This window comes from Lactuca sativa, chromosome 4 (genome assembly GCF_002870075.4).
Source record: "Lactuca sativa cultivar Salinas chromosome 4, Lsat_Salinas_v11, whole genome shotgun sequence".
Classification (NCBI taxonomy): domain Eukaryota; kingdom Viridiplantae; phylum Streptophyta; class Magnoliopsida; order Asterales; family Asteraceae; genus Lactuca; species Lactuca sativa.
Window position 1 is genome coordinate 382,401,378 of NC_056626.2, and position 16,306 is coordinate 382,417,683.

At 37.9% G+C, this 16,306-nt stretch overlaps 1 protein-coding gene and 1 non-coding gene across 2 annotated transcripts; one reads left to right on the forward strand and one right to left on the reverse strand.

Moving 5' to 3' along the window:
• Positions 1 to 938: 938 nt before the first annotated feature.
• LOC111885817 (uncharacterized) lies at positions 939 to 2,213 on the reverse strand. The gene is made up of 3 exons (XM_023882056.1): positions 1,358 to 2,213; positions 1,252 to 1,306; positions 939 to 1,137 (listed from the first exon to the last, which is right to left on the reverse strand). The coding sequence occupies exons 1-3, from the start codon at positions 2,211 to 2,213 to the stop codon at positions 939 to 941; spliced, it is 1,110 nt and encodes a 369-aa protein (XP_023737824.1).
• Positions 2,214 to 2,741: 528 nt separating this feature from the next.
• Positions 2,742 to 2,848, forward strand: LOC111885898 (small nucleolar RNA R71). Its single transcript, XR_002848261.1, has one exon. It is a non-coding gene; the product is annotated as a small nucleolar RNA R71 (small nucleolar RNA).
• The last annotated feature ends 13,458 nt before the right edge of the window (positions 2,849 to 16,306 follow it).

The window sequence follows — 16,306 nt, forward strand, 5'->3', positions numbered from 1 at the left end:
AATATTTTTTATTTAGATATTATTTGGAGTAATTGAGCTCTTATTTTTGGGTTATTTAAAAATCACCCAAAATCTTCATGTTTTTTGGTTTAAACCAAAAGATTTTTTCCAATTAAAACCTATAACTTATTTAATACTTTTATTTTGCACTATTAATTTGGTGGGTTTGGGTCGGTGTTATAAAATCAACAAATTATTACTTCACATGTCACGTCATCCTTAATATCATATTATTTAGATAGGAAATGGTGTTCACATGTTATAACATAGAGAAAACTATATACCATGCATGGTGCGTGGTTCTTTTGGTGGCAAGATAAGATCGCATGTCGTAAGGGTGACACCACACCCTCAAGCCTACTAACTCCAAATACCCCATTTTTGGATGTACACTTCATTACAAGTTGGACAATCATGTAGGGACAAAATTAACAAAAATTGTTAAAATGGTAAACCGTTGAGTGACTCAAGTCAATCCGCCTAAAGTCTATATGGGAGGTCAATCGTAGAACTCTAGCAATATTTTAGGCGTGTCATGATTTTAACCCCGAACCTCCTGTGTGGAATATTGCACTCAATAACTAAGCTCTCATCACAATGGCATAGAGCATAGTTTAGATGTTTTAGAATCTAGAAAATCAAAGTTTAGACCAATTTAATAGCATGAATAAATACCATTCTATCATAAATATATGTAAGGTTTATAGATTTTTTATTGACTTATATTATGTAATTGTTGTTATGGAAGTGGAGTTACATTTTAGAGATTAGATAACTTCCAATAATGCATACTCCATGTGTTCGGGCAAAGCTTTAATCTCGACTTTTTGTTTTTCGTCATATGCCACGATGTGGACCTCTTGCCACGTCGTGTTGTCGAAGTTTTTAATGTCATATCGGGAAAAAAATGATGACCACGATGTGTTGATAGTGTCACGTCATGTTGCTTCTTCTGCCTCTTTCTTCACTTCACAGTACTCACTTTCTTCCAATAATTTCACCAATTCTTTTATATCAATTTCGGCATCAAAATCACCGTCTCCTAGCACCATATATCCCTCGGTCTCTTTTTCTTTCCACCCTCTTAGCTCTTTTTCAAGTACATCATCAATTGAAAAAGCCATGTCATCATTTATCCTTGAATGTTGAATTGCTCGATTCAATCCAAAAGTGACTGCTTATTCTCCAACTCAAAGAGTGAGTTTGGACTATGTAATATCTACTAAGTCTCGGGCGGTGCTCAAGAAGGACCTTCCAAGGATGATTGGGACTTGTTCATCTTCCTCCATGTCTAATACAATAAAATCTGTGGGAAATAAAAACTTGTCAACTTTTACTACTAAGTCTTTACAAATACCTCTTGGAAAGGTCATAGTCTTGTTAGCTAAATGGATGACCATTCGGACCGGTCTTGGTTTAGGGAGATCAAGCTTTTTGAAAAACAAATAAGGCATCAAATTAACACTTGCTCCCAAGTCGACTAGAGCATGACTAGTGGTTATGTTCCCTAATTGGCACGGTAAAGTTATGCTTCCTGGATCACCCATCTTCTTTGGTAGCATGTTTAGCATTGCAGCGGAGCAAGTTTCATTCAGTATCACCTTAGATAATCCCTCCATTTTCTTGCGGTTTGTTAACATGTCTTTGAGAAACTTAGCATATTTTGGCATTTCATCCAAGGCTTCAAGGAATGGAATATTGATTTCAAGGGACTTGATATGATCTAAGAACTTTTGGTGGTCTTCTGCGTTCTTTTCTTGGATTGCTCTACTTGGGAAGGGCAATGGTGGGTAGTATGGCTTAACGGGTTCAGAATGTTTCTTTTCAGAATCTTGCCACATCGTGGCATCAGAACCACGTCGTAGTGACTGCTCAGTTTCTTTTCTTTGTCTTTCTTCTCGAACTTCCTGCTCCACATCCGAGTTGTTTTTGTTAATAGGAGTCAGATATGTAATGATTTCCCCACTTCTTGTCGTTACAGTTTGGATGTGATCTCCCTTCAGATTTTGTTCAGTATTTCCTGGAAGTCCTCCTAGTGATCTTTCATTCATTTGCTTAGCTAGTTGCCCAAGTTGTTTTTCAATGCTCAAAATGGAAGCTTGTTGATTTCTGAGTAGAGTTTGTTGTTCCCTCATCATAGTTTTTTGCTCTCTAATTGTTGCTTTTGTTTCCTCATGCCTTTTTTCGGATGCAGCAGCAAAACAGGTAAGCATTGACTCGAAATCGGGTTTCTTATTAGGCTTGGTTCCTCTCGTTGGTAAAAGCCTCTTCTTCTTTGTTTATATTTCTCTTATTTGGCTTTCTTGTACTCATCATAAGGTAACCACTTCTTCTTAGGCTTTCTCTAGTCTTCATCAAATCTATCGTCGCTCGAGTAGAAAGCTTGAACCTCTCGGTTTCCATTCTCATCAAGATCATAATCCTTATTTAAATGTGGCCCATTACAGTTTTCACACCCAACTCTTATTGCATGGATTGTTTGATCCATCTTAGTCATCCTCCTATCCATGTTTTGCAACATTGCCAAAACTGCTGACATGTCTTCCAAAGCAGCATTAGTCGATCCCCTTATTACATCATTTCGCGGGTTATGGTATTCTTTAGAATGTTTAGAGAATTCTTCAATGATCTCCTTGATTTCCGTGGGATTTTTCTTAGTTAAGGGGCCTTGAGAATTAAGGAGTTGTCTAGTTGTGACATGCACCCCATCGTAAAAGATAGAAACTTCTTGTTGTACATTGAGGTCGTTTTGGGGGCAATTTCGAAGTAGACCCTTGTAGCGCTCCCATGCTTCAAACAGTGACTCCCTCACTTGTTGTTCAAAGTTAAAAATGGCCTTTTTGAGCTTAGCCACCTTGGATGGTGGGCAAAACTGTTCTTGAAATTCCTCACACATTTTTGCCCATGTAGTTATCGCGCCCGGTGGTAGTGCCTTCAACCAGTCTTTAGTTGCTCCCTTGAAAGTGACCAGAAGCATTCTCAACAACATCGTTTCTCATGGAGCATTCAGAATGTTGAATTAGTCGGCGATGTCATTGACTTCATCAAGATCCTTGTAGGCATCTTCATGATCTTTTACGGTGAATAGAATCTCCTTAAGTGCAGCAAGGATGTGCCCCCCTGAGTTTAAATGTGGCAATGGTAGGCATGGTGGGTTGCACAAGTCTTGGTCCAGTGTCATCACAAATTCTCTTCTTGTATGCCTCCATCAAAATGTCTACAATGTCTGTCATGATGTTGTCGGGCTCGCTTTCTTGATTTCTACCTTTTTCCGATTTGTTTTTGCTTCCTTCCTCTTCTGTTTCGTATGTGCTTTCGTCTTTTGGTGCCTTGATGGATTCTCCCACTTGCTTTCCCTTCTTCTCACTAAAAACCTATTTTAGATTCTTAAAAGGTGATTTCTTTGGTGTTGCACCTCCTCCTACGATTTTATCCGTGTGTTTACGAAAGGCAAACTCTGGGTCTTCAAGTGGTGGAATCAGAGGTGTGTTAGATCCTCTGGTCATAAACTTCTACAAAAGAACAAATAAAACATGTAAAAAGAACAAAAACGAAAAACAAAAGGTTTACTGTTACGACCCCACGACGTGGTGCTAGTTATCACGACGTGGTGAGTCAAAAAGAAGAAAAACCTAAAACGAAAATTAAAAGCAAATAAACAGAAAAAGTCCTAATAAAATAGCAGATTTAAAGTAACTAAAAAAGAACCGTTCTCTGGCAACGACGCCAAAAACTTGATGTGTGTTTTTAATGTATATTTTAGTTATGCAAGTTTTAGATTTATAAAAATAATTTTCTTTAAACTAAACTATTAAACACACTAGGCAGTATACCTAATCATGTAACAGTATAGCTATGCTAAGAACAAGTGTCAAACTCAAGGAACGGTGTTTTAGCTAAATTTTATCTACTACTAACTATATTACTAATAAAATAAGAAAAATGGCACTACAAGAAAAAGACCCTTTTACGACGCGCAAAACACGACGCTCTTTGATTTATGTTACGCATTAGAGAGCGACATTAAAAAAGTGTCATCTCTTCAAAAAATTTAAGGATTTAGGTCGCGCATTCCTGAGTGCCCTTAAATTAGTGTCTCATGTAAAAATATTAAAAACACGGAAGGCACTTGTGCGTCGTCTGTGAATGTTGTTTTATATTTTTTTTAAGAAACGCGCGTCTCGGAGGGAAAATGAAATCCCTAAATTTTTTAAACCCCCACCTTTTTCTCCCTCGTCTCCACCCCTCATCCACATCCACTACCTCCAATCCTCATTTCCTCTTCTAGCCTCAAACTACGGCAATGCACCTTCCTTCTCGAAGAATGCTTCATTTACACCACCGTCTGATTATGTGAGCCCAAGGAATTGACGGAGACGAAGAAAATTATGGATCAATTTCTTCACATCATGTTTAAGGTTAAGGATTTGAGATTTCTTCCAAATCAACCCTTACACTAAATGGTTCGATCTCCTCTCTTTTTACCTTGTTCCCTCTACTGACGCCTCCACCTTCTACCATTGATGTTGATCTTTGAATTAGCAACAAGAAACCCTAGGGTCTCCGCCTTCACCCACCTCCAGTGCCTCCAACAAGAAGCCCTAGGTCCCCCGCCTTAACCCACGTTCTCACAGTCGATCGTAAATCAGTTTTCATGTTCTTCCAAGATTCAACCAATATGTAGGTGGAGGTAGGTTCCGATTTCGTATCAAAAGACTTCACTTTCAGGCGGAACAAAAACCTAGGGCTCAAATCGATTAATCTGTAGAAAAAGTGAGGCGTAAGCTCAAAACTTGGCATGGAAAGAGTCTCGAAATCCACTTCAGGTAAGTTATTCAACATGGATTGTCTATCCCCTGCTTCTTCTCTCAAATTAATAGCAGCAGGAAAATGAACTTTGAGAATGATATCTGGTGCTTTCTTGATTTTCACCCAAATTTTGATTTCTTCTTATGATATGATAGGTTTGTTCATTAAGTTGCTACCTTTTCACCAATGAGGGTGGAGCTAGAGAGAGAGTTTATGATGTGCAATATAAAGCCACACATTTTTTTCGTGCAATTAGTCTCTCTCTCTCTCTCTCTCTCGCTCTCTCTCGCTCTTTCTATCTCTCTCTATAATTTACTTATATAATGATCCAATCTCACAGTTTCAGGCTTTGATGTACCTCAAACCTGCAATTTGGTCTAAAGGCTGTGTCTGGAATCAGAGTACGTTTTTTCTCACTACATAAATAAATTCCTGTGTATTAATTACAATTACAATCACAAATATCTTTTTTAGAGAAGAAGTGTATGAACAATTCAAAGAAGTTAATTACAATTACAATCACAAATCTCTACAGAGTTTTAGCCTTGAGTTATGAGGTTTAAGTTTAGGAACTAGGCAATAAACTTTTATTTTGGTAATTAATGATAGATTGAAAAATGTCTTAACAAAAAAAATGATTTTTTGATAAGATTTCAGTCTAAAGAAGAGATTCTTACCAATAATTCAGACCAGAAACCACACCGAGGCTCTCCAAGAAGAGATGAATGCCTGGGAGATGGAGAAGACTCGGTTTTCTCTGTTAACCCCTTTTAAGTATGTTTAAGTGTGCATCTTTTAATTTAGGGGTACTTTTGTCTATTAACATGTTTCTTTTTCCATTTTCTTTGATTTCTAGCTTTTTGCCTTCTATTTAAGAACTCGTTCCTTCCTTTCCACCCCTGTACTTTTGCTAGATCTTTGATGCTGCAATGTTCATATGCAAATAGTCTTTATAATCATGTGTTTTCTTGGCCTTCTATAAAGAAGTAGTAGTAGAAGAAGAAATAATCAACAACAAGTTCTTCAGTTTCTACCTTATTTGCTTGAAAACACACACTCATAAAAAAAATCTTCTTCCTTCAGGATATTTGTTACCCTTTTAGATTCTATTGCCATCATTGCTACCAATGTTGTCCAATCCATTCCCTACTTTTATTCTGGTTTAAAAGGCGTCACTAGATCACCACCATTCTTCATATTTTATAATTTTATAAAGAAAATAATGTATTTTATTTATTAATTGTGAGTTTTATCTTTGTGTAGGAGCATGCCTTGATGTTGTAGCAAAAAGTCTCAACTTAAAGTTTTTGAAGTTTCAACTGGATGGATATTCTTTGGTAACTTGATGGATGTTGGACTATGTTTTTTTTTTGTGGTGAAGAAAGTTTCAGAACAGGTAAATAAACTAGTATATATTTTTTCAAGAATCTTTCACTACATTTCTAATTATTTTGTTTTTATTTGTTATAGGATCGAACCATATATGTGATAAGCAACTTACTTAAAGCACATGTTTTCAAGGGGTCCCACAATGTGGTCAACCCTACAACAGTGAAGTCGTGGAAAATACTAACTATTCAAGATTTGGTTTGTTTAAAATGCAAGCAAAGAGAAGGATATGTGGCAATTAGAAAAACATAATCAAATAGATGATGACAAGGTTAGTCCATTTATTTTGGTTTCCCATGTTTTATTTACTTGTTTGTTTCAAAATTTATTTTTTTAAGATAAGAGTTGTAGTGTCTTTATATAATTATTATCTAAACTTGTTAAGAATATGAAATAAAAACTTTTTAAAAGCAATTACAGTTAAAAGTTTTAACTAAATTAATTCTCACGAATGATGATGTAGAGCTGGAGGGGTTTGCAAACTTCTTTAGACTAAAATCAAAACCATTCCAATAAAAAATGTGGCTTAATTCTGTATTCAGATACTACATCATTTGTGTTGCAATAAATGACTTTTTTTTGCCCTTTTGAACATTTCTTGTTACGTTTTGTAAATGTAGGAACTAGAAGTTGTGGAGGCAAAATATTTGAAGGCATTTGATCTTGCCTCCAAACTTGAAGGAAGTGGGACCCCAACAAAAGACTTGATTTGAAGGTGAATAATATATTGTTTTACATAAATGGCAGTCACAAAAAATAGAAGAATTGCTTCTTGACTTGAAGTTGAAATCAATAGTGAGCAGCCTGCAGCCCTACAATCATTCCAAATGAAACTACTAATGCAACCGCTTGTGTAAGTCTCATCTCATACCAAGTTTATTTTTAGGGGCATTTGTGTCTTTTCTGCATAGACTAGTCTAAATGGAAAATATGTAGAAACCAGGGATGTAAGTTTGACCCGTAGGGACCCGATCCGAACATGGCAGTATTCCCCGACTTGACGCGTAATCAGGGGGGACCAGTTCTATTTTTCATATCCGAAGCGGGTACGGGTCAGTGACGGACTGATGGGTATGACAATATCTACCCCGTTTAATACCTGATTATATATATATATATATATATATATATATATATATATATATATATATATATATATATATATATTAAATTTTAAAAATTTATGAGGATATTTTATTTTTATTAGTGTTGCAATTAAAACCTAAGAAGATGATCAGTACAATATTAGTCTAACGAAGATTTTTTTTTTAATAGTTTGCTGCTCCAGCTGGTATTTATTTCATAACCTGTATATGATAGTTTACCAAGTTCATGCTTAATAGTCTTTTAGATAATTTAGATATTTTGAGTTATGTATGTTCATGAAGAAATTTTATCATTAGGAAACCTCATATGTTTAAAATATAATATCTAATTGATGATCCTAAGCTCAATGCATTCAAGATAATCGTTATATATAATTTAGTGATAGTCATTTTTAATATATCTTCAAGTTATGCTTCTTAAATTAAGAATACAAAAAAGAACAAGCTATTTCTCGTAAACCTTATCTTTTTTTTTTTCCAACAATTATTTAAGTTCAAAGATGTGCATATTGAAAAATGAACATGAGAGTATTTGTGTTTTCCTTTAAAAATTAATGCAAGACTTGATAAAGAGGTTAAATGGATAAGCAAATGTTGATCTTCTAATGTTGTTCTTTTACAGGTGGTTAGAATTGGACCTAAAGTTGGTTGCTGATATAGGAATTGTGGATGCTCCAAATGCAGGAAAAAACATGTTTTTAAGTGTTATTAGTGTTGACATGTAGTGTTGTTTGACATGTAATGCTTAGGTAACTTGTTTGACATGTGATATTTTTTTGAAATGAATTATCGTTCTTATGATAATTTCAATATGTTGTTAAAAAATATTATTTATAGATTTACTAATTTTCAAATTAAATTTGCATTTAATATTAAATGCAAATTTAATTTGAAAATTAGTAAATCTATAAATAATATTTTTTTTAACATTTAAAATTACGATACGCAAAAATGAGTGTCATCTTTATTTATGACATGGCCTTTCTTGACAGGGGCTTCCTTGATACGCATTGCGTGTCATAAACACGTGCGTCGTAAGGTTACGACACGCAAATGCGTGTCGTCTTCCTTTATGACAGGGCCTTCCTTGATACGCATTGCGTGTCATAACCGCGCGTCGTAAATGCGCGTCGTAAATGCGCGTCGTCTCTCTTTATGACAGGGCCTTCCTTGACACGCATTTGCGCGTCGTCTGAGCGTTTTACGACGCGCAATGAGCGTCGTAAAAGGCCTTTTTTCTAGTAGTGTGGATTTTTCTCTAGTTTTGCAAGACTGGAAACTTAAATTACCAAACTAACTATCACTATTAACTAATGAAGTAATTACTAAAATTGAAGCAAGGAAGACAAAGATGATTTAATCAAGGTAATTGAGATACTTCCGTTTAGCTTCGGATTATTTGTTATTATGATTGATTTATTGAAGTGAAATGGATTTTAGTTTCATTGGTTACCGATTTCTAAGATGACCAAATTAGTGTTCACTCATTTAATCCTTTAGCAACCAAGCTTATTTATATAGTGACCAGGAGGACAAACTAACAAGTTTACTAGTGTTCAGTTCGAGTTGATTAGACTTATAAATAATTGATCAAATTGGTTGTTTGATTCAATTCTGTATATGATTGGTCGTCATACATTAGCTCCTACACTTTTCTTTACCAATTTTCCTACTTAAACCTAAGTTTTGTTCAAAACTCTAGTCCTACAATTTGGTGGTCAAAAAATCATAAGATACAAATTTAACTAAGAAAGATGGTCATGCAAACTTAGTTAAATTGAGAAATAAATAGAGAAGATAGTTATCACAAGTACGCGAGGTTCCTTAATAAGGTAGATCAACAAATAATTAATAAAAACTAAATCCTATCCATAAATCAATTCATAATTAAGCAGACAATCCTAGGCTAAATGAAGGTCACGAGGTTTAGCCCATGATTTTAGCAACTAAAGTAATAAAAACGAAATTCATAAGTATAGACATGATTAAATTAGAAAAGAAAATCATAACTAAGAGCTTATTTGCCTTAATGCTCTCAATTCCCAAGCTTCAATTGGTTTCTTCACTTCCAAGCCTTAATTTTGAACTTTGGTCTTCGAAAACTGTCAGAAGCTTTAGCCAAAAGGTTCTTAATTCGGTGGATAATGAGTTACATTTATAGTTTTCCCGAAATCAGGGCACCACGACTAGACCTGACAATTTCAGACACGAAGACACGAATCTGTGAGAGACACGACACGACACGAGTACACGACACGAGTACATCTTAAAAATTGAGATAAAGCTTATTTTTCAATGTGTAATTGTATCATGTAAAATTCACGGCTGGCACGTTTTTATGACACGAATACACGAATTTCCAGGTCTAACCACGACGTGTTGAGGCCACCACGTCGTGGTGTTCGTGATTATCATGTATTCAGCAAGCCTTCAAAATCAACTAGGAAACTTCAAAATACCACGTCATGGTAGGGTCACCATGACGTGTTTAGTATATTTTCTTCATTTTAAAATATTAGCTTAAACCCCTAGCTTCCAGCTTTCTGCTTCCTTTTTGCTCCAAGCATGTCTTTTACCCATACAACACAATTCATAAGAAATTAAGTACCTTTTGTTCAATAAAGGGCATAAAAGTAATTAGGACTATTAAGATATTATGTATAATTATGTCTATAAATACACACATATCACATATAAAGTTTCATTTGAGTGATTCAGCAGCTAGAGGTTAGTTTCCTCATTGTATTTAGCGGGTCGGAGGCATCAATGTCAGCCCATGGTTTGTTATGTTAGGATGCTAGATGTCTGTGTGACTCTTGCATGTCTTATGTGCTTGTCGGGTAGGTCCCGATGACCATTTTGTATGCTATTTATCTTTGTGACTATTGCATGTGTTATGTGTTTATCTGTTATATGATTATATGTATACCGAGTGGGGCTCCGATCACTGAAAAATCTGTATACCGAGCGAGGCTCGATGTCCGGTGGGGCCCATTATGTATTTATTATGTATGGCATGTGATATTTTGGGGAACTCACTAAGCTTTGTGCTTATGTTTTTCAGTTTATTGTTCAGGTACTTCTGGTTTGAATGCAAAGAGCCCGAGATGATTGTAGTGCACACACCACCTTATTCCGCATTTTATGATTACTTTGATGTTTTATGATGTATTTGATACACTTTGTTCCATTATTGTTTTATGATGAAGTTTTGGAAAATAGGTTTATTAATTTAAAAACAAAAATATTGGTCTTAATTTTGGGACGTTACACGATCATTGGTCATTCGTTCATTATCAATAGACGAGTTTATTTGGGAGTTTCAAGATGTATCAGCGAAAGTCAATGGATGCGTCAACCATCGTCAAAATATGTACATTATACCTTTTAATCTATGGGTATGGGTACCCTTAAATGTTAATTATGGAAGTATTGTTCGTAGCAGACCCAAAGTTTTAAAAACATTTATGGATAACTTTGGAAGATTTATCGAGTTAGTTACGTATTGGTAGGATCTATTTAGTTTCAATTAAAGTATGAGATCTTTGTTTGGGCCATCCATGAGGACGTTTATATTAGTGGCGGAGGTTCATCATTTCGGTTAGATCTACTGGTATCTTACCCTTTGGGTAAGGTTGTAAGGAAGGAGGAATATTGTAGTTCTAAGTTTGGTTGTGTGTTTCCCTTGGGGGTGTATGTGGACCGAGTGAGATAGCATGAGAACACTTGGTCAAAATTTATTGGTATGGTTCTTATTCGGTTAGTAGATTTTGATTTATATCAAGAGTACAACCTCCTATCTATTTTGTTGGTTGTGTGTGACATGTTTTCGTCTAATTTTGTGTTGGTAGATGTAATAGGAATTGTGCGTTATAGGAGGGTATGGCGCGTGATGTATTTAATTAGTGATTGAGAGGGATGTCGATTGGATTCCTACAAGTCGGTAGGTTGATGGTTAAGTACCTTTAGGTTCCTGTGGTGTTAGTCGTGAGTCCTTAGGATAGTGATGGAATAGTGGCAAGATCGGCGTAGTACTGTGAGCTTATCGTTTTAGTGGTTAGAAGGTGTCACGATCTATCGTGAACCAACGGTTGTGTGATTTACATGAAAGGGACTTGGAAGTCATTTGATTGAGACTCTTTGGTCTAAGATCATTAGTCTTATTGGCATGTTTGGGTGTTAGTGCATTGTTGGGAGTCGAAAGACCCAGTGACCAGTTGGTTTGGATCATGTGAACAGTAAAAGGTTGTTGGGAGTATTAATTCTGCATCAGAAGTCTCCTTCCAAATGTTTGCATTATGAACCCCATTTTTTCATGTGGGTTGTTTATTAGGAGTTTGGGTACCAATGTTAGGTATTGGTTCTGAAATCTCGATTCATGAAGTTCGTGTGAACGCCTCGAGAGATTTGTAGGGGATGTACACCTGAACTGATGAGCGATTTGGATTCAGTGTAAGATGCTTGGAGGAATAATCATTATGCTCACGGGGGAAATGGGTTGGTGATGACTTTTCAGGAAGTCAAGTGTATATTTAAGGTTTTTGGGCACATTTCCGGATTTAAGGGTTGTTGGAATTTCACGATCGACATGTTTTGAGTATTTCTTTCTACATGATTTGGTGGTATTCTATCATAACTGGGAAATTTTAGAACCAACAAGGCCTAAACCCTAACCAAGCATAAGTGAATTCACAACATAACTTGATGCAATGGAACTTTGAAAACCAAGAGAGCATTCTTATACAAGTTCATATGTATATACACGTGTGATAGACAAGTTGTAATGAACCTTTGAAAGGTAAATGAAGTCAAAAAGCCATCAAGGATTCAAAGGAGTCAACACAAGTCCAAGTAATAAATCTATATGCATGTTATTGTATATTACTTAAAAGATTTTGATTTTTAGAATGTTGGAACACTATAGAACCGAAATCAACTTCTTTGGAACACTATAGGACCGAAATCAATTACTTTTAAGAAGCTAGAACTAAAATCACCTTCAAGGAACTAGCCAAGACCGAAAAACCAATGTCTAAAGCCCAATAGGGCCGAAAACCCAACCTTTTGGGACCGAAATCTCTTCTTTAAGGTCCATTAGGACCGAAATCACTCTTTTGTGAGTGATTTAGGATGATTTCGGTCATGTTGGATAGCAAACACATTCTTTATGACTGCAAACCCCTTCCTGTGGCAGTAAACCCATAAAGTAATTCACTAAAAAGTAGTTCCATGTAACACCCGAAATCCGGAAGAACAAGAAAGGAAAGGAAACCCCTAGGTTAAAGGGGTCAACTCTTCAAGTCCATGGGTGAACTCGACGAGTCTGAGCGGGTTCCGCGTCGAGATTTAAGTGACCGACTCGGCGAGTCAGAGGGACTGACTCAGCAAGTCAGGTATGGGTTGGAAAACCCTAATTTCCGGACTTAGTACCCTATTTAAGCATCATTTTAGGCCTCCACCCCAGCCTCCATCACTCCCTTTACCTACTCTCGAAACCCTAAGCCTCCATTGAAGTGCTCTCAAGCTTTCCTTGCCATTAGTGAAGCTAGAAGGAAGAAAGGAACCTTTGGTGATTCAAGAAGGGGCAGTAGATCCAGAGTTGGTGTGATGTTTCAGATCATTTGAAGGTGTGAAGCTCATATCTTGGCTGTAACTCATTTAGATCCCCTTTCCTAGTTAGATTTTGTCACTTTTGGGCCATTTCCAAGGCCAATCCGAGTATTGTGCCTTTGAGGATGAAGAAGACTTCAGATCTGAGTACTTTTGGGTTCTAGAAACTCAGAGTTGTTAGCTTTTTTTCATCCATGGCTCCATTCTATGTCATAGACCACCATTTTGCTTGGATTTGGTGTTTTAGCTTCATAACCTTTTGCATGCACGTAAAGTTAGCAACTTTACGTGTGATGCTAGCCTTAGGAGTCCAAATCTACGATTGGGAAGCAATGGAATGGACTGAAATCGACAGAATGAAAATGATGAAGGTGAACTCGACGAGTCTGTTCTTGGACTCAGTGAGTCGGGTCGAAACCCTAACCTCTTCTGGATGCTAGTCTAGTCAGTGAGTTAAGGCGGTGACTCGGTGGATTGGTCAGAACCAAGACTAGGACTCATAAGTTGAAGGACTCGACGAGTCGCGGGGTGACTTGGCGAGTCAAGTTGCGATTTTGGGGGATTCTGAATCCATGAACTCAGCGAGTCAATAGGCTGACTCGGCGAGTAGGGTCAACCTGGAAGATTGAATTTGACCAGGACTTTGACTTTGACCAGGGTTTACTTAGTTTGACTTCTGGAGGTCAGTTTGGTACTAAATGTTATATTGATATTGAAGCTCAGGGAGCTATTGGAGCAGCATTTGGGGAGTTGTCAGATAGCAGTCAGAAGAGTATCATTCAGAGCTTCAGCAGTGGAAGGTGAGTTTCCTTTTGTGTGGATGGGTCTACGGCCATAATGCCGGCCCATGTAGTTATAAGTAGGAAGACCCGGGGGTTAGCCCTAGGCACAGTATGCTAGTATAGTATTCAAGACCAAGGCCCAATGATAGAGGGCGGGTGCCCAAGGAATGGTTTATATGATAGCTTATACTTGTTGTCTATGTGATACATGTATGTGCCTGGTAGGGAGGTGAGTGTGGGCGAAGTCCCGTATCTCACCAATAGCAGGGTATGGACAATGTTCCATATCTCATTAGCAGCAGAGCAGGGGTGAGGCCCAATTTAGGAAGGGAGTGAGTGTGGGTTGGGCCCGTATCTCACTATCAGAAGGAGTGTGGACTGGGTTCCATGACTCATCAGTAGCAGGACAAGGGTGAGGCCCAAGATAGGTGAGGCCTTATAACAGGATTCAGTAGTATATGTTTAGTTTATGTGTTGTGGTATGTTTATGTGTTAATATATGTTAGCGGGCGGGGCCCAGAGACAGACGGGGCCTGAGAGAAACATATTTGTACACCGAGCGGGGCTCGAAGCCAGGCAGGGCCTGTTGTAGCGGGCAAGGCCCAGTATTTGCAGTATGCAGTTTTGTGTGGTATGTGGTAGGTTGGGGAAACTCATTAAGCTTCGTGCTTACGGTTTTCAGTTTTGGTTTCAAGTACTTCCGGTAGTGGAGGGAAGAGCTCGAGGTGATCGCATGGCACACACCATTGATTAGTCAGCCTGGGATGTTTTGCTCTGATAATGAAAATATGTTTTGGAATTAACACTCTGATTTATGTTATGATTTTATTTATGGGTTGACAATTATGTTTTAAGTAATGTTTTAAAAAGGAAATTTTTAAACTATATTTTTGGGTCGTTACAAGTTGGTATCAGAGCCTTGGTTTGAGGGATTCAGATATACTTTTGGGTGTGTCTGAACTCAAACTAAGGAGTTGGTATGGAAATTTTCAAAAGGGAAATCATTTTTTTATAAAAGGAGTTTTGAGGAAAGAAAAGAGTTTTAGAAAAAGCAAAAAGAAATTTAGAAAGAAAAGAACTTTGAAAAGAGAAAAAGGTTGTGGTGCATGCAATCAGCCGAGCTCAAGTAAGTACTCCCAAATTACCTATACAAGTTTATGTTATGATTATCAGTTTCAGTTTTAGTAGAACATCATGCTAGAATAGGACTAAGGATCTAAGAATGATGCCTTATGTGCCTGCTATATGTGTTTCAGCTTTATGGTAATTGCATGCTAGTATTGAGTAGACAGTAGTTGGATAGCCTGTTTAGGTTATGCTTGATAGTATGAGCTTAGCATTGTATGCTAGTACAGTTTCTCGTTATGAGAATATTTTTGCTTGAGTAGTTCCTGTGTCTGAATGCTACTTGCTTTGTGCTTTGTGGGACTTTGAGTGATGGGAGTTAGCCATTAGGTGAATACATCATGTCACATGTGATCAGGGTTGAATAATCTCAGAGTGCTGGATTTGGCCCCATTGCGCAACTCTTGTTTGAGTCTAACCGTTGTGGGGACGAGTCATTTACTCGAAGGATTATCCGAGCCTCGTCACATGTGATAGTATTCAGGTGATGGCTAATTGGCATTACAAGGAGGCCTTTAGTAGCTGAGGACTAGTTTGGTTCGGAGATTTCCCTACGGTAAGCCTAGGATGAGAGTAGCAGAGATCGGTAGCAGTAGTAGTGACTTTGTGGAGTCGAGGCAGTTCTTGAAGAAAGTACGGATAGATGTGGAAGGTAGTATGGGCTCGTACTACTAAAAGCAGAGGATCCGTACTTGATTCGGGAAAGGCTGAGATGAGACCAGGAAACTTGTAGTGTGTATGTGTATGATCCCTCAGCAGTGATGAGTATTCTGATGGTTATTGTGATATGTTTTCAGCATGGCGACATTACGTGAGAGACCAGTGGGCGGATCAGGTGCTAGAGAGGGATCAGGCTCGGGTTCAAGAGCCGAGCAGCTCGAGGAGCAGATGAGGGAGTTTCTTTCAGCTGAGGTTACACAAAATATTCTGGATCAGACTCCTGTCATCTTCGGTTCGGTCAAGGAGGGTATTTTGGAGCTTATGGATGAGAAGTTGAGAGCTTTCCGCACTGAGATGATGGCTTTGGTAGGGGCGTGTACCTTGACTTTTCGAGAGTTCAGAGCTTGTGGAGCACTAGATTATCATGGGCCTAGGGATCCCATTGCTAGCAGCATGTGGTTGGCCGATGTTGCCAACACTTTCCGTACGAGTCGGTGTCCCAAGGGGGACAAGGTCAGATTCGCCTCCTGCCTTCTGAAGGACAGAGCTTGGGATTGGTGGGAGGAGGTTGGACATACCATGGGGGATGATGTCGCATTAGACGCGATGATATGGAGTGATTTCTCAGCCAGGTTCAGGGCTGAGTTTATACCAGTTATTGAGGTGCAGCAGTTGGCACAGGAGATTCAAGACCTTCAGCAGACGACTGAGACTGTGGCGGAGATCACCGCCAAGTTTAGGGAGAGGGCTCTTCTGGTCCCGCAGTATGTAGCGGACGAGGAGATGAAGAAAGCTTGATATCACGAGATGCTGAGGAGTGACATC